Genomic DNA, 19,818 nt, shown 5'->3' on the forward strand with positions numbered 1-19,818 from the left:
GACATTTTTGTAATCCATTTGAGATGAGTGACGAATTGTAAGAAATTGAACTTAAAAGTGGTAAAGTTTAATGACTTATTTTCTTATCTAGGTTCAAAAAAAACTTTCGACTTAACAAGGATGCCTTCAAGTGTGTGTTAGATACTTTTGCGGGGCAAATACGTCCAAGGACTTCGACATCGACATGTTGTTTTTGACCTGGAAACATATAAAAAACAATCATCATCAAGCCTACTACGTTTCTTTACAAGTTTTACTTACATTTTTATTAAAATTCTGTTATATATTAATAAAAAAATAAAAATAAAATATTTTTCCGCCAACTAATTTGCAACTTAGAAAAACGGAACTACGATCGAAATGCGGAATACAAAAAATCGAACGATTCGAAGTTGGATCGAAAGAGATTGGAACACAGAATACCAAAATTGCCAAATCGAAAAAATTCCAATCCAAGTCCAAATGCAGAATAGGGCTGTTAATTTGTCTCTCAGTCAGAAAAAATCATGGAGACGGCTGGAATGAAAAAAGAAGCTTCGGTAAAACGACTCATGCGGTTCGGCAGAGGGCCAGTCAAACTCACGGCGTACGTAGATGGCGTTTCAGTCATCATAAGCGTGATATGTCTACCAAAAATTAGCTCTCCAATGTATCAGGCACTTCGGGATGTACATATATGCCTGGGCATCTGGAGGCGGGTTAACCGCCAACGCGGAAAAATCTGATATAGTATTGTTTACTAGGAAATACAAGGTCCTTAATCGGACTAAGCCGAAGCTTGGAGGAGTAACCCTACAAAAAAATGCAGCACAAAATATCTTCGAATTATACTAGATAGTAGGTTGCCGTGGAAACTCCATGTGGAAGAGATCACGAAGAAAGCCTCCGTTTCAATGTATGCATGCAAGAGGATGCTAGGATGCACCTCGGGCCTATCGCCCAAAACTCTGTCATTGGGTATTTACGGCAATTGTGAAACCCATACTTTACCATGGGGTTCTTGTTTGGTAGACAACCGCACAAAAAAGTACGTATAGAAAAAATAGAGGGGGCATCCAGATTATCCATGCTATATAGTACCTGGGCGACCGAGCTTTGCTCGGCAATCTTCGAGTATGCCGTATAACATACTTTGTTCTACATGTCATCATTAACCAAACTCTATATTTATATATATTTGATATCCTTAAAAATAGATTTCAAAAACATATCACACACTAACCGCGAAAGGAACTGGAATGAAAAATTTGAAATGGGTAAATCTAGCCTATAGTATAAGGGATTGCTATGACAAACAAATATGAGAACTAAGTTATTTAGGTCGAGTATGTTCATGCGCCGAATTATTAATTTCAAACATTTTTTTTAGTTATACACTATGAAAGTCTCACAATTTTATTACATTTAAAAAACTTGTAAATTTCACGAATGACAACTATCAGATATGACAACTATTAGTTAGTTAGTTTATTTAAATGTCAACTTACTTCCATAAGCGCCATCTGTTGGTAAGTATTGAACATATGCCTCTAGTGTTCAACGGTATTAAATTACCATGGTGAGATATATTTTTACTTTCGAATAGTTGGCAACCCTAAATGGCAACCCTACTCCAAAATGTCCCTGTTGTAATGCGGACTGAAATACCTTTTTTTCGAACAGGTGGCAACCCTAAATGGTAACCCTACTCAAAAATTTCCCTATTGTAATGCGGAGTGAAATACCTTTCGTTTGATACCCATATTGGCATATATCATGCAATTTTTTTTTAATTTCCAATGGGTGGCAACCTTCTGAAATATTCTGAGTGGCAACACCTAGGTAGAAAGTCTTAGAAGGTTACACATTATCTCTGTGCCAAATTTCATTTAAATCGGTTGAGCCGTTCCCGAGATCGTTCGGCTATACAAACATACAAATATACAATAAATGCTCGTTTACATTTATATATATATATATATATATATATATGGGGTATTCCATCCCATTTCGACCAATTTTGAACCCGACCCCGTTTAGAATTGGCTGAAAGTTTTTCTTCTTTTTCTAGCTTACGAAAGACGTTTTTCAGAATTTTTTCATCCAACTCAAAAAAAGTTATGAATTTTTAAAAAAACACCGTTTTTGTTTTCAAAATGCTATAACTTTTTCAAAAATTGACCGTTTGGGATCTTTTTTTTTTAAATTTGTTTTTAAATGTACTTTTCGGAAAAAATACAAAAATATTTTTAAAGTTTTTTTTTGTAATTTTTCAGTTTTTCGAGATTTTTCGAATTTCGCCATTTTTTTTTTTTTTTTCTCATAAAAAACTTCAATCAATTCTGCAATCATCCCCACTAATCCCGGAGTGGGTCGATTATTATTATTTTTTTTTAAACAAATTTTAAAAAAAAAAAAAAAAAGATCCCAAACGGTCAATTTTTGAAAAAGTTATAGCATTTTGAAAACAAAAACGGTGTCCAACTCAAAATAAGTTATGAATTTAAAAAAAAAACGGTGTTTTTTTCAAAATGCTATAACTTTTTCAAAAATTGACCGTTTAGGATCTTTTTTTTTAATTTGCTTTTAAATGTACTTTTCGGAAAAAATACAAAAAAATTTTTAAAGTTTTTTTTTTCAATTAAATAAAAAAAAGAAAAACAATCGGCCCACTACGGGATTAGTGGGGATGATTGCAGAATTGATTGAAGTTTTTTATGAGAAAAAAAATGGAGAATTCGAAAAATCTCGAAAAACTGAAAAATTACAAAAAAAAACTTTAAAAATTTTTTTGTATTTTTTCCGAAAAGTACATTTAAAACCAAATTAAAAAAAAAAGATCCCAAACGGTTAATTTTTAAAAAGTTATAGCATTTTGAAAACAAAAACGGTGTTTTTTTAAAAATTCATAACTTTTTTTGAGTTTGATGAAAAAATTTAAAAAAATTCTGGAAAACGTCTTTCGTCAGCTAGAAAAAGAAGAAAAACTTTCAGCCAATTCTAAAGGGGTCGGGTTCAAAATTGGTCGAAATGGGATGGAGTACCCCATATATATATATATATATATATATATATGTATGTATGTATATATAGGGAGCTATAAAAACTATCCCGACAGCAGCATTGCATGCCATACCGCCTGCAGACCTAATGTCCAAAAATATAGCGTTAGCAACGGCAACAAGGCTTAAGTCCGCAGGGCAGCTTGAGTGCAGGTCTGATGGCCATAGCAGCATAGCGCCATCTAACATAGGGAGAACGGACTATATGATCCCATACTTGAGCTTCGAAGAACATCTTGGAGGTCGGAGAGTTGGCGCAAGGGTGCGGAAATGTCCGATCACATTATGCGGGCGGTCACCGTGGTGTGATGGTAGCGTGCTCCGCCTACCACACCGTATGCCCTAGGTTCACACGCTGGACAAAGCAATATCAAAATTTTAGAAATAAGGTTTTTCAATTAAAAAAAAATTTTTCTAAGCGGGGTCGCCCCTCGGCAGAGTCTGGCAAGCGCTCCGGGTGTATTTCTGCCATGAAAAGCTCTCAGTGAAAACACATCTGCCTTGCAGATGCCGTTCGGAGTTGGCATAAAACATGTAGGTCCCGTCCGGCCAATTTGTAGGGAAAATCAAGAGGAGCACGACGCCAATTGGAAGAGAAGCTCGGCCTTAGATCTCTTCGGAGGTTATCGCGCGTAACATTTATTTTTTATTTTTATTATGCACGTGTTTACCGATGATTCCAAATTAACGAAAGGAGTGGGGTCTGTTTTTCATTGTGTCGATCCAGAAGAATGGAAACATGACACAGCATATGAAAGTAATAAGAAATTCCGTATTGCAATACGTGATGCCTGACTGAGTCAAACGTCTGTTTCACAGATTGATTAAAATTTAATGACGGAAAACCGGGATCTATGGACCGAGCTTCAAGAAATCGAAACCAATGGCCACTATTTTTCAGGCAAAAATCGATTCAATAGAAGTTTGTGGTAGAGAATGAACAGGCATACTACATAGCCAAGCAGGGTGATTTAGCAGCATTCTATGATCCAGAGCAGTTCTGTGGATTCACAAAGCGCGCACTAGGGAAACCAAAAGTAACTGGGAAACAAAGAAGCTCAGACTACACTAGATTAAAATCCCAGGGCAAAGGCAATCTAAAGTGTTAATACTCCCAGCAACTAGAGTATAGCAAAACTCATTAATCAAAGCAGAGACCTACGAGCTATTGTTGTTGTTGTAGCGATGAAAAGTGTTATGGATGTTGGTGAACCGTTGCCGAATATAGATCCGGTATGTTCCGGTAACAAGCATCATTAAAGTATAAGCCCGACCATCTCGGGAGTGATTTAATATGACCACCATGAACCTTCTAGGCCAACCCGCATACGAACTTGAAGTCGCCAGAGTACTAGAGTTACAGGATTCGCCACAGGTAGGTGATGTTGACAAATGGGTTGAAGAAGATATATATTGCGCTGACATCCCCTTGAAAGGGTTGCACTACACAGCCCCTCGAATCAATTGGGTATTTATTTATTTATTTATTTATTTATTTATTCATATTATAGTCTAGGACAATCAGAACCTCCCTACAGACTATTTACTAATATATCTTAACTAATAAATATAAAATATTCAAATAATTTCATTCATTAATGCAAAATCAATATCTATAGAATACAGCAAATTAAACTCCCTCATTGCCCTAGCAATTGGAGAGTTTGAAGCATAAGTCGTTCTAAATCTATCTAACCAGAAAAAATCGTGACATCGAAGGGTTCGCGATGGTACATTGAACCGTATACGTTCTAAAAGATAGGGCGAGTTAACCGTCCCATTGATGATATCATATAAAAATGTCAATGAAAGCATTGATCTTCTACTCACTAAAGATTTAAGGTTAATTAAAAGACACCTAGAACTGTATGTTGGAACAGGGTCCTGAAAACGCAAAGACCGGAGGGCAAATCGCAAAAATATTTTTTGAATATGCTCAAGTCGGTCTATATGGCAGGCATGGTACGGCCTCCAAATGAAAACAGCATATTCTAGTTTAGACCGCACTAGGGTTGTAAATAAAAGTTTTAAAGTATAAGGATCACTAAAATCCATACTGAAACGGCGAATGAACGCGAGTGTGGAATAAGACTTCGCAATGACATAATTAATCTGACTGTGGAATAGAAACTTCGCATCAAAGACTACACCAAGATCTGATATTTCATCAACAACCCTCAGCGTAGAGTATATAAGAAACAGGAAGAACATTTCAAGTTTTAGCAAAGGTAATACTAAAACATTTACTTATATTTAAAAGCAGACGATTCCGTTTACACCAGTCCATTACGTTATCAAGATCAGCTTGGAGCATAGTGGACTCAGATTGAGTCGTGATTGATGCAAAAATTTTCAAGTCATCAGCAAACAATAAGAATTCAGCATAACTGAAATAATGACGTATGTCATTAATAAAGATAACAAATAATAAGGGACCCAACACACTCCCTTGGGGTACACCAGAATTGGCAGTAAACGACCGCGAAGAAATACCATCTACCACAACAACACAGCTACGATCTGCCAAGTAAGATCTCACCCAAGATAGTATACTAGAATGGAAGCCGAAGCCAGCAAGTTTAGATATTAGTAATGAATGGTTGACTTTGTCAAAAGCCTTCGAAAAATCGGTATAGATAGTATCAACTTGCGCCCTCCTATTAAATGAAGAAATACAGTATTCAGAAAATACTGCTAGATTAGTTACAGTTGATCTGCCAGTCATGAATCCATGCTGATTAGGTGAAATCAAGGTCTTTACTGCGAAGAATATTTTATCCTTAACCACAATTTCAAACAATTTCGAGACAGTGGAAAGTTTAGAAATAGGACGGTAGTTGGCAACATTACTTTTATTACCACTCTTGAATATCGGGGTAATAGACGTTACCTTCCAAGCGTTTATGAAATCTCCATTCCTGAGAGATTTATTAAAAATTAATAACATTGGATACGCAACTGCTGCAATATTTTTAAACAAAAAAGAACAGAACCCATCTACATCCATTTGCACTGACGACTTGATCACCGAGATGACACAAATGACATCTTCAAGAGTCAGGGACAATTGACCAAAATTAATAGGGGTGTCATTTTCCGTATCTAGTTCCTCGGTGAGAAACGTCCCAGTCTCAAAATTCGCCCCGAAAAAATCAGCAAAGAGGTTGACAGCTTCGCCGAGGGAATACGCAGATTTTCCATTGTAAGAAACTTTAGATGGGATATTGCACACGACTTTTTAGCCTTAACGTAACGCCAAAAAGATTTAGGGTTTAACTTAATATTCCTTTCAAATTTAGCAACATACTCTTTATGAAGTTTCTTACTCAAAGATTTAAACTTACTTGAGTATAATAAATATTTATCCTTATGAAGACGCATCTTCGATAATTTATACCTTTTAAAAAACTTATTCCTTAAATTTTTAAGTCTTTTCAACTTTCTTGTATACCAAGGTATTTTGTAACATTTCCTTTTCACTCGAGGAATTAAAGTGGAGCAAATTTCATTCACTTTAACTTTGAAAAGATCAAAGCATTCATTTACACTCTTCCCAGAAAATATAGTATCCCAATCATGCAAATTGATTCTATCGCTAATGGCATTAAAGTTGCAATTTTTGAAACAGTAATTATCCGGTAGCAAATCTAAGTCGACATTTCTAAATTCGTAAAACTCCAGTTGCAGGACAAGAGGAACATGATGCAAGCCGGGGCATGACAGAGGGTCGAGACATTCTTCCAAAGAAAAACTCATATCTTCACTTAAAAAAATTAGATCTAATGTTTTAAACAGTTTATTTAAAATTGAATTAATTTGGGTAAGATTGACGCTTAATAAGTTGTCAACAACATACGTTTCGGAAAACTAGTTACATTGTTGGGGTACAAAGTTAAACTCTCACCCACTGGCGCCCAGCTCACATCTCCTATATTGAAATCACCTAAAATACAAAAATTACACTCTGATTTCGTAGAAACTAAGTCTATAAGATTATCAGTATGTGCTTTATACAAACTGTCAATACTACCAGGCGGAATGTAAGATACACATATAAAGAGTGTCGACGACCCATTGACACATACACACAGTTGATCCAACCGCGTGTCCTCATTCTGCAGTGAAATAGATGATGAGTGATATTTACGCCGAACAGCAATTAAAGTACCACCTCCTCAGGACAGGCCAGTTTTTAACGTATCTCGATCTTTTCTATATACGTTGTACATTTCGGGATCAAAATACTCGTTGTCATAGAAATTTTCATTTAGCCAGGTTTCCACGAAAACGTAAACATCATAACCCAAAAGTGAACTAAATTCCTATACTGCTTTAGACTTAGTTCTAAGCCCAGAAGCATTTTCATAATATATACTAAACGGCAAAGAGTTCGGTTTGAAATTCAGGGATGTTGCTACACCACTTGTTGAGTTGCACCGCCCCTTGGAAAAAAACGGAACGGCCGTAGAATTACATTAACAGGCCAGATGTTCGCATCAATAACTTTGTTGTAATAAGATTCCGATACGCCTAGTTTAAAACTGACTCGCCTTAGTTCGGACAGATTGGTACCACTTTTTACGAGCTTGTCGCATTTCAAATAAGTTTTACCAATGCCAGAATGTTTCGTGACATAGCTTAAAATATCATCCTCGGTCACTTTGGGCAAGAACGATGAGACGTGCAGCCACTTCATACTCGAAGCTACACACAATTCCGAGTTGGTATTTACGCCAAGAACCAGTGGCTTACTTAGATTCTTCTTGGCACTCCTCCCTACCAGTAAAGGTGCAGGAACATTATCATTATTCTGCGTGTTACTCACAGTATGAGCATCCCGCAGTCCAAAATTTGCAGTTGATGGGTTATTATTTTGGGCTACCACCGTAGCGAAACTCATTGGCAACGAAGTATTAGTACCAGTGGCACAAGTAGTAGAAGAGGTAGTAGTGTTGATAGACACAGAGGCAGTAGAAAGTGGCACCGAAGCAGCGGAAACATTCGTTAATACTGGTTTAGTTTTGCTTTTCTTACTACCCTTCACAGTCGAACTAGAGTTAGTACGGTTCGCACCAAGTTTATTATCTGCACCCTTTGAAATAAACGGCTGGGTATTATTATTCGGCAAATGTATGTCTCTGACATTATTATGTTCAGTCGCATTACCTTTTAGCAAAGACTGAGTGAGAGAGTTATTTGTCAACACGGTCATGCTATTAATAGACGTATCAACAGTATTTGATTTTGGTACGCCAGCAACATCATCGGCAGCAGCAGCGACAGCATCCCGCATAACCAAAGAGCAAGCAGGAACATTAACATTATCAGACAACTCTTTTTGTTTGTTTACATTAAGAGCATTGTCCGAAACCAGCTTAAGCAAATCGACTACAGCCTTTCTCAAATCTACTATTTCCGACTTAAGAGAAGTTATAACAGCATCTCTGTCTTGTAGGTTTGTGGACAATAACTTAAATTCGGCACATAAAGCATCAAACTTTCGTGATAACTTTTTATTGTCATCACGAAAGAAGCGTAAAGAGGAATGCATATTAGCATCTTCTGCATGCAAACCATCCAGTTCATTGTCCACAGTGGGTTTCGCATTATTTATATTTTTTGTATTGTTTGTGTTCAATGAAGAACTTTCAAGTGGTCGTTCACACGATACAACGGGTGATACAGGCGGGCGGAGAGATGAGCGACGCTCTGCCATGCACTTCTCACACAAAAAAGATTTACCTGCCGAGAGCAAAATAGTCAACATCGGTTTGCACAAAACCAACACAATGCAAGTGAAAAATTTCTTTGCACTTTGCACACTGAATTTTTGGATCTATGCGATCAACTTTTTGTTTGCACACACAAGGCATTTTAAAATTAAATGAATATTCGATTAACTAGACAGCGGTTAGCGTCAATAAAGTTATACACCAAGAGTCAATATGTAATTGCACGACAATTGGTCATAAAATTACGCGATTAAAGACGGTTTATTATGATAAAATTCACCATAATGCGGAGCAAAGAAAAAACACGTCCGCACTCCACGCTATTTCAACGAATGTTTTTAGTCGCCTCTTACGATATGCATACTTGCGCGGGTATATTCCAAGCCCCCTAGCCCGCCGGAGGACCTACGAGCTCTCACGGGACACTATAATCTTATAACCCAAGTAAGATAATTCTAACCGATACACAAATCTGATACATTAAAATCCTCCACATACAGTAATAGACTGAAAGATCAAATACAATAGATCTAAATAAAGGGCGCAGTGCATCGAGGCCTAATACTAATAACAATAATATTACCAGACAAGCTGTTTCCCGCTTCTTCGGATGCGTGAAACTTTGAAATAAAGTATCTGAACTTTTAATTTTGGATTGGATTTGTTGAATAGGATTACAGTTTATGAGTATGGTTTTGCCTAGTATAAATGCTTCTCAACCTATAAGCTGATATCTTTACAGACGATTTGCTACTTCTTGAAGTTCCGGCAGAATATAACTGTCATAGTTAGAAACCTAGTGTGTGTTTGAGCTGGGCATTCAAACAGGTAGTGAACGAGTGTTTCTTTGCTTCTCTCCTCGTCGTAGCTCCTGCAAAAAGGATCCCCAGCAGAAGGCAAGAGGCCAGTGTCTCGTGATTGTGGCAGTGATCCTTAAGATTTCTTTCCTTAACCTATATCGGAATTCGGCCATGTTTCCTTTTTTATATTGCAAGTGTCCGAGGAGTACCAGTTGGAAACCGCTAACTCATTGAATCTGCGATGTATGTTTCTTTTGATTGATGTAAGTGGATGATGCATCTCGACTGCCTGCAGTCGGTGGCGCATTGACGTGGGTTTCCAAGAGTGTCGACATTTCCCCAGTCTACATCGTAAATAAGATCACCGAGGACTTTGTCGGTAGTAAAAATATATGCGAGCCGAAAAATCTGGAGGCTATGGAGATAGGGTTGTTATTGTATTCACGATAAAGACACTCCCCGAAGGTTTTGGAGTTTTATCGATGTTGATGGTCCTTTTCCGGATATAGATGCGGTACGTTACGGTCACATGCACCATTATGGTACTAGCCCGCCCATCTCGGGAGCGATTATGACCACATTGAACCTCCTAGGCCACACCGCCCCCAAACCCTAGTTCCATGCGGGGCTTTTGGTCGCCAGAGCCTCGCCTGCCAAAAATGTGTATGATACATTCATATTTTTAACAGGATCTCCCTCGGGTAGGTGAGGGTGACAATTGGGTTGCGGAAGCTCTGAAGCTATAAAGCTTTGAATTGCCCTTATCAACGCCCTGAATCCCGAGATAGTTTTTTGGTATTAATTTTTAAAGCATAGCTTATCTATGCAAGGAGCCAGGGCATGTTCCCATTTATCTATGGAAGGGGCCAGGACATGTTCCCATTATCGTTAGTCATCGACGTAGGAAGCAATGGTAGTAGTTGTTGCTGTAGCAGTGCATCGCCGCACCACTCATACATTTTCATCAAAGTCCTCCAAAGGGAGTCCGACAAAGCTTGCAGTTTCAACAGGTATGGATCAGAGAAAAGAGGATGTTAGAAGGTTGAACATTGTAATTGAAAAGATGGTTGGTATCATGTAGTGAGCCTCTTCGTGCTCCTTTTCTTCATACAGCTGACTTCTTAAGTGCCGAATTTCCTCAATGTGTTAACGGGTGTTAAGTTCCTTAAAGGCGGGGCCTCTTCAATTAGCATATAATTTCTCTCCTCTATTGGGAGTATTCTCGCCTCACAGATAAATAGATGGGACACAAGAAGACAGAGCTAAGCGCGGCGTTTTGCCAGGCCTGCACTTTCCGCCAGTGTGTTTCGTTTTGGCTCGGCGACCATATTGCGAACGTGTAGCATACAAACAACGGTAATTCTTTCTGCTGAGCTTCGAGAAATTAAAAGTGGGGATAGGACAGGACCCTCGGGCATCGCCAAATATTCAAGGGGTTGTGTAACGAAACCCCTTCCGGGAGTTGCTAGCGCAATTTATAACTTCTTTAACTCAAATGTTATGTGGATGAATATACCCTCCTAAATCTTGCAGTAACGTGATTAACTGTGTCTGCCATTCATAAGCTCTGCGCGAATGATAAAATATCTGCCGAGCTGTGACAATTTCCTACCGCAGCTTTCGAACTCGCAATACACAGCTGCCCCTGATAATAAAGTGATTGTTTTAAACATATGTACCTCTACACAGCAATCCAGTCCAATCTCGTCGGAACTTAGGTTCAATGCCTTCCCAAAGAGAGATCAAATAACAGCGCAGATGCATAACCTGCTCCTTAGAAGAATTATGTAATAGGGCATGTCGAATTAAACAGGGAGATACTGAAATAAAAGTTCTGACCCGGGCTGTCATTTTTTCTAGGTTAGGCAGCTTTCGTGGGAAAGTAGATTCATATATGTAATAAAATTATCGAACTATTTTTTTTTATTTTAATTATTTTATTTATTAATTTAGTAAACATAAAATTAATAATTGTATGGATTCTTTTTGTATATTTAAATATACTTATATAAAAGTAATTATTCAATATAGTTTTTTGTATCGTTAATTTATTATTTTGCTTAATTTTTTAGCATTTTTTGCCTTTTGTCGTGTTTTTTTGTTTTCTTTTATATTTATATTTATTCACTTTACTTTACTTTAATTTAATTATTACCATTACTTATTAAAAGTTATAATAATTACGATTTATGAGTTTATTTAATGTTCATGAAATTAAAGTTTTGCTCATTTAACTGCTGCTCTGTTTTCAACTTTTTTGGTTTGCGTACAAAAATTCTTTCTCTTTTTATGCGTTAATACAATTTTTTTATATAATTTTACTTTACATGCAGTTTAAATTTGTATATAGATAATTTTTGCTTAGCCTTCGAAATATGCAATTTTCTATTTATTATTTTTTTCTACAATTGTTTGCCTTTAGTTAAGGGTAAAATCAGAAAAAAAAAACAAAAAAAACTACTATAACAAAGCAGATTTTTTATTATAACAAAAACGCTATGCGAGCATGCATAAACAAGTAGATATAAATTTATAAAAAAAAAAATAATATATATATATATATATATATATATATATATATATATAATATAACAGAGATAACAAATAGCGCAAAGTCGATAATTTTACAAAAGGGACACAAAAGCATAAAAAAATGGATTGAATATGTATATATATGATTTAAATTTTCGGGATGTGTACGTACAAACGATAATCGGACGTTATATCTATATTTATAACATAAGTATGTATGCTTAAAAGTAAAAAAAAGAACTGGTAATTTCTTAGTTAAATGTATGCGCTTATAAATAATGTGTTTTTTAATGCAATTTTTTATTTGTAGAAAAATATGGAGCCGTATTTTAATTAAATGTGGACCGCAGTTTGATGTTGCTGTTGTGAGAGAGGTGGGTGTACGAATAGAACGTTATGTTTATTTTAACGTTATTTGTGAGTTGTTGCTTTTTAAAGGACTAGGCGCGTTGAAATGCAACAAGTACTTTGTAAGCTACAGAGGCGTACATATACATATATTGGCGTGTGTTTTGGAAAAATGTTTTTAAAAGAAATTAACTACTAGAATTATTAATTAGAATCTGTTAAATTCTCAATTATGAGCGTACTTTGGTAACTTCAGACAATTATTAGTTTAAGCTATGCGCTGTTATGCGGTGTTGCTGTGTTAAGGATTTCAGCGCTGCCCTAATGTTGTTCTGGCCACAGCTCAATACAATTCCAAAATTATTGTTGTAATAACAGCTTAAACCACTATGCGATTGCTGTTGTTATAAAAATATGACGGCTGTCTTGAGGTTGGTCTTGTAAAAGATGAAAGCACTTCCAACGCTGTTGTATCAGCTTTAACCACTCTCGGACACTTGTTTGTTTTCGTGTGTTGTGATAGAGAAAACTGTTATTTTGTTGGTGTTTTAATTGTTGTTGTGTATCATAAATTCTGTTGTTATGTGCTATCGTACACTGCAATAATTTATCATTGTTTTCCTGCAATAGAAGACAAAAAGAATCACATAGGTAAGATTCTCTTTGTCTTCTATTGTTCTATTTAACTGCTCAGTTGTTTATTATGCCGTTTGACTGCCTCTTTTATTAATTTTGGTTTATTTTGTTAGTTCCTAATTTTTATTTATTAATTTAGGATTCCCTTCGCTCGATTTAGGTTATTTTTGTTGTTTCTTGCAAAATGTGTGTATTGTATTTGTATGCAAGTAAAAACTACGAAATTATATTAAGTTATAGTAGTTAATTAAGTTTAATTTGTATTAGATATATAAATATAGTTAATATAATTACTTTTGGTTTTTATTATGTATGTAAGAGTGTACTTTTTTTTTTTTTTTTGCTTTTAGCCTTATTTAACTTTTCCTTATTTGCTTTGCTAATTTAAGATTTAAGGAGGGAAGGTATAGTTTTTATTTTTTATCTTCACTCTTTTTATAACTCAGCCTATTTTTCTATTATTTTGTGTATTCAAATCTTTCTTTCGTATTGCTTATTACGCTATTTTCAAACGCTTCTTTTATAATTTTTTCGCTGTACTGTAGCGCTCCTATCATAAAATATAGTTAGTATGCGTTATATATATATTTTTTGTCATGTATATATATCTTAACATAGTATTTTTTTATTTATACTTTTGCTTTTCGCTATGAATAAATTTTGTTTTTTGTTTGTAAATTAATAAGTTTTTACTTGCTTAACTTCTCTTTATTTCAATATATCTTTTTTTTAATCCAATTAGTTACGATTTAAAATAAACGTTCTCTCCTCTTCTACACACCTGCCTCGTGTTTTGCTGCGTTGTTGTCCCGTTATATGTTTTCGCTTTCGCCACGCCCACACCCACCTCGCTTTCTCTAAATTTCCCTGTGTCGAAATTGTAATCCGGCTGAATTTTTACTTAGCCTGCTAGCTGCTGATTTGCGTAACAAGCCCCTTTTCACTCCCGCCTGTCGCAATTTATATTTATTTTTTTTTGTCTGTGTTTTGTTTTGTATTATGAACTTTGCTTTTGCTCCCAATCGTTGCTGATGTCTCCTTAATTAATTTGATTTTTTTGTTTTGTTGTGTTAATTAATTCTTTATTTGTTTGAGAGATTCTTCTCATTTTGCACAATTTACTTTTCGCTCGTTATCTGTTATGATTTTATTACAATTCGCACATATTTCTCTTTTTTGTCTGCTCTTATTTTTTTCATTAAACTTTTTTCCTTTTTTATTTTCACTTCCATTTCTGCAATACAATGTCACTTAAGAAAATTTCAATTATTTTGCTGTTTTACTATTTCGCTACTGCTGATTTATCAGTTTTATCTCATCTCATTTATAAATGTTTATAATGCTAAAGTAGCAAGTTTTATTTTTTGTCTGATTTCTTTCGGGTATTTGCTGTTGTTTATTATCTTTCTGCACGCAATCATATGAAAATAGCGACTATTGTTTGCTTTTTTACTCATCTGCATCGTCTTGCTCCTTGGTAGCTGGCTGTAATTCCTTCAACTTCTCTTCACGTGGTTTGGCATTACCAAAAATCGCAGCCGCCTGTTTTGTCTCGGCTAACGCATTGATGGGCGCCTGAATGGTACGAGGCTTCAAATTCAATCTGGGCCTCTCACTGTCATCTAAAAAACGAAATAAAGTACTATATACAATTTGTTATACAATTTTGTTAAATAAAATAATTAAGTTTCCCTTTTCACACAAAACGTTTCATTTCCTCCCAGGAAAAGGAAATAAACCCTCCCAGAAAAGAAAATATAAGCCGCAAGCGTTATTTTCTGCGCTTTGCTTCAAATTTCAGAAAGGCTTAATGTAGTAGTTTTTTTATGATACTGAACAAATCAGTGCTGCAGATAAGTCAAGATAAGAAGCAGCATTTACATTTTTGAGGGCCCATCCAGAATCAACCCCGACATACAAAATCTATGTCCTGCTCGCAATGTGTCCCATATGACACCAGCCATCTCTTCAATTGTAATGTGGACCCAACGCCTCTCACACCCCTCTCACTATGGTCCACCCCTGTTGAAACTGCAAGTTTCCTTGGACTCCCGTTAGAGGACATTGGTGACAATTCGTGATCGGTCGCGCTTATTGGGTGTAGAGATATACGCTGGAGATAAACGCCGCCGCCGATTAGCGTCGTTTTTCTCACGCCGCCGCCGAATGTCAAAAATATCGGCGGCGGCGGCGTTTGGCGCGTTCTTATATTTTCTACTCTTTTAAGACTGTCTTGGCCATTTCTTGTTCATCTCGTAAATTGGTCCGATATGGGCGAAAGAGGTATCGAGGGATGCACATCATCTCCGGTTATAAAATTCCAATTGCGAAATTTAACACTTTCGAACCGTTCAAAAGTTATTTGAGAAAACAGGCGCTTTCAATGCTAGCTAAACACGGATTTCACATCACCGAATTCACCAAGTTATTAAAACAAAACACTTAAAAAAAATTATATAATAAATTTAAATGCTCACATCGCATAATTTTTTCAAAAAATTAATAACGTATAATGAATTTAAATAAAGTGTCCCATATCGAACATAGTTTCAAATTGTCCTCAAGTTGTTAAAAAAGCAAGTTACCCGAAAAAGGTGCCGAATTTTATATCCCGATTGGCTGAAAAAATAAGCGAAATCAGTGATGCAAAATCCTTTAGTAGGCTCCAGTGGTTTAAATTCTCCTTTGAAATGATTCTCAGCTCATACTTAAGTTGCATATACATATCTTCAACACGTATGAGAAGGGTTTGAAAAATTACTTTATTTGTTGAACTATAAAAGAGCGTCTGAAATCTTAATTTTGATTTTCACACTTCATTATTCAACACGGAAGTCTCTTGGTTTGACATTTCCTAAAGTTGGCGGCCTTATCTCCAACTAGTTCCTTGGAGTGAATCACATTGGATATAGCCTATCAACCATGTTTAAATATGACCAACACGTGACTGCTTTCTGTTACAAATGTGAATACGTACGCACTAGGGCTGTGAACTGCATCCGGATTTTTCAACTATCCGGATAAACTGGATATTCGAATAACCGGACAGCTAAGCAAAAAATTCGGCTATCCGGATATCCGTATGTTCGGATACTGGAATATAAAAGTTGAATATCTACATATCAGAATTGAACAAAGCAAACATCGAAAAAATTATTCACAAAATATGTTTGTAGATTATTAAATTAACGTCAAAAATTAAAAAGCTACAATTTTACAAACAAGTGAAAATAAGAACAGCGCCATTTGTTTATATTGTGAAAAAACGCTGTTAATTGATTTAAATGCCCCACGAATTTATTGTTATTAATGTTAAATAAACATGTTTGGTACATCAATTTTTTGCTTTCAATGGATATCCAAAAATACGGTTATTAACCGGATCTTCATAAATCCGGATATCCGGATAGTTTCACAAACGAATATTAACCGGATATCCATGCCGTCCGGATATTCGAATATGCGGATAGTCCCAGCCCTAGTAGGCACATATACATATTTACCAGGTGAGGCTTTGTCCTTCGCAAGAACAATCAAATTGGTGAAGCAAAAGCTTTCCCAAGACAGCGGAACAAATGACCGGGTGTTCTTCTAGCCTAACGTAGGGGATAGTCGAACTAGTCTGAAAACTGAAGGCGGTCATCCATAATGAGCTCTTATATCATAAGACCGGAAACGAAGAGTATTAAGGTCAATATATCGAACAGAAACGTCTGCAAATTTTGGTCTACATTTTAAGACTTTTATCCACGGTCCTTGTAAAGTTTATGTACATGCGCCAAGGATTATACGATTTTCACCCATGTGTTACGCAATGATATCCACTTAGACTGCTTATGATTTCGAGGGCGGCACCCTTGGCCGAATAGTTACTCCCTAACGTTTCAATGTGTTTTTTGGTGTAGCTCGGAAGCATAGCGCGACAAAAAAATCAGTCAGAAAGTCTTCGGAGCTTCTAGGAAAGTAGCGTCGACGAAGGTATTAGTTCGAAGTCTCAGTCCTATGGATTCTGTTTTGGCATATGGTATAAGGGCCAGGATGCGGGGTAGCGACTGGTGGTCAGGATTGCTACTGTTCGCACGTCGGGAAATGTAGCTCTTAAAAACAGCAAAAAAAACTGAAGGCGCCCTTTGGCGCGATCAACAATAAGCCAGCATTGATGCTAACCGTTAAAACTGTACCACGAGAGTCATGACTATTAGCAGATAATTTATAGTAACCGTAAGTCGCCTTTGTGCGAGACCAGCAAGTAGCCCCAAATGATTTAAAGAAATCGTGCCGACGACGGATATTAGAGTTAGCCCAGAACATCTCCTTCGGTGAAACTACGCTAAAAAAGTGTGACCATTTATTTATTTATTTATTTAAAGTATTTCTCCCTCTCTCCGCAAACCACAACAGACTCAATCAGTCTATGTGAGGTCCTCATGGACCGGCCAGTTCAACCCTCTCTCCGCAAGGAGCTACTCCGAAATGTTTTGAACGATCCACGAGATTTTGAGGCAAAAACCGCGGATCTTTCCGAAATGGCCGAAACGTCGATTTCCTTAAATACATATAAACAAAACCTTTCCCAATATTATTTTTTTTAAATTTTCGTTTTACAAGCCTCCCAGATCTTTATCCGCAAATTAATGATAATGTTCCAGATCGTCAAACATATCATTGACGTCAGCAGTACTTTGAAGTCCAGCGATTCAATTCAGAGGTTTACCATTAACTGACCGGCGTAAACCTCTATTTGGGTGGGGCGAAGCACTGCTACAACAATAACACTGTCTGTTTAATTGCGTCATGGGCATTCAATAAAGCAATAATGAGATAATCAAGAATTTGTATTTTGTATGGAAGATTGACTTCAATAAGGGCTTTAATTTAGAAAACTTGACTAATTATTTCATCAAGCCTCTGTAAAATTGGCAATAATTTTGTATGGTTCAAACTACGGCCTACTTAACATAGTTCACTAAGTTTTGAGTGTATAACACTTTCATTAATTTACACTATAGTGGAGCAATTTTTTGTTTAGCTTACTTATAGAGCTTCCTTTCTCCACTACGATTAAAAACATGTGAAGCTGTCATTTTATTTTTACGCTAGCACTAACTTGAGTGGTTGTGGACATCAGCACTACACTAAAATAATGCAAAATTTGCGCTTCCCAGGGATTATACATATGTACCGGAGTAACTCGGGATTTTTCCCGAGTTTCATTTCAGTGTTCAGTCATCCTCCCATATTCTCCTGCTCCGGGAAGGTATCGAACCCAATACGGTGTCTTCTCCCCTATTTGCGGCACTAGCACACGAGTACGCCAGAGAAACATACTCTTAGTCCCTACCACCTTGTTTACCGTTCGCCAGCATAGAATATACATATGTATATGCCCAATGCAGTTACTGCAAAACTTGGAAGGGTCTTTCCTTCCTCCAAGTCTCGGCAGGCATCGGTGCAATTCAGGAACGTAACATCTAAGCCCAGAAAAATTTAACAAGAGGTTCCACAGGGTATTGTCCTATCCCCGTTTTTGTTTAACTTTTGTATATCGAAGCTCCTTTCGCCACCAGAAAGAGTCACCATTGTATCCTACACCGATGACTGCACGATAATGTCCACAGGCACCAGCTCACCCGTCGACGAGCTATGTAAAAAAGTAAACAGCTAACTCCCTGATCTTTCTAGTTTTTTCGCCTCGCGAAACCTAACATTATCACCGAAAGTTTGTAGGAAGTGGATGGCACCCACCTTTGTTGCTGTTGTTGTAAGGTAAGGACACTCCCTGAAGGCCTTGGGGAGTGTTATCGGTATTGATGGTCCTTTGCCGGATGCATATCCTATACGTTCCGGTCACAAGCACCATTAAGGCACCAGCCCGATCATTTCGGGAACGATTTTGTATGACCGCGTGGCCTTCAAGGCCATACCGCCCTCCTACCTCCTACATCCGTGAGGAACTTGGGGTCGCCAGAGCATCGGCTGTTAAAGTAACAGGATTCACCACGGATAGGTGAGGTTGACAATTGGGTTGGAGGAGCTATATTTTGCGCTAGCAACACCTTGAGAGGGTTGCGCTACCTAACCCCTTGAATCAATTTGGTATTTTAGTCGCCTCTTACGACAGGCATACCTGCCGCGGGTATATTCTAGGCCTCCTGATCCGCTGGGGGGAACCACCTAAAATTATTGTATACATATATTTAAATAAAAATATGAATTGAGAAGACGGAGGCGTTACTGTCGCCCGTATATTTAAATAAAGTAGACTAAAAACTTTCGCTAATTAAGTGTTTTATTCAAATGTTGTATTAAGTGACCTCTCGTCTTGAATGTGCGCGAAACTCTACTGCCATTCAGTTTGTCTCAGTTTTTAACCTATCCTATTTCCACGCCTTGAAACAAAGTTTTCATTGATTTCGATGAAGGCAAATTCAGTACCAGGTGTTGTTATCTCAACAGCTGATTGCTTCTTCTTGATAATTTTCCATACAAAGCCTTGTACAACAATATGTCAGTTAACCGAAATCAATGAAAATTTTCTTTTGACTTGACATTCTTCTGCACGGCGAATTGGTTGAATTCGCTTTGCCACCACCTGGTATGGATTCGCCTTGATTTTGATTAACTGACATATTGTTGTACAAGGCATTATATGGAAAATATACAAGAAGCAATCAGCCTTTGGGATAACAACACCTGGTACTGAATTCGCCTTGCCTATTTCTCATATTT

General features: G+C 36.8%; 2 protein-coding genes across 3 annotated transcripts in view; both read right to left on the reverse strand.

The window, feature by feature from the left end:
• The window catches only part of LOC137249828 (uncharacterized), a 50,645-nt gene extending 37,399 nt beyond the window's left edge, over positions 1–13,246 (reverse strand). The window contains exon 1 of the mRNA XM_067781792.1: positions 8,784–13,246. Coding sequence (XP_067637893.1) covers positions 8,784–8,808 — 25 coding nt within the window. The 5' untranslated portion in view covers positions 8,809–13,246. The remainder of the gene's footprint in view (positions 1–8,783) is intronic.
• Positions 13,247–14,048: 802 nt separating this feature from the next.
• eIF4H1 (eukaryotic translation initiation factor 4H1) overlaps positions 14,049–19,818 on the reverse strand; it is a 41,351-nt gene continuing 35,581 nt past the window's right edge. For both annotated transcript variants that reach the window (XM_067781790.1, XM_067781791.1), the window contains exon 5: positions 14,049–14,711. In XM_067781790.1, the coding sequence (XP_067637891.1) occupies positions 14,539–14,711 (173 nt within the window). In that variant the 3' untranslated portion in view covers positions 14,049–14,538. The remainder of the gene's footprint in view (positions 14,712–19,818) is intronic.

Source organism: Eurosta solidaginis, chromosome 4 (genome assembly GCF_040869045.1).
Source record: "Eurosta solidaginis isolate ZX-2024a chromosome 4, ASM4086904v1, whole genome shotgun sequence".
Lineage (NCBI taxonomy): Eukaryota > Metazoa > Arthropoda > Insecta > Diptera > Tephritidae > Eurosta > Eurosta solidaginis.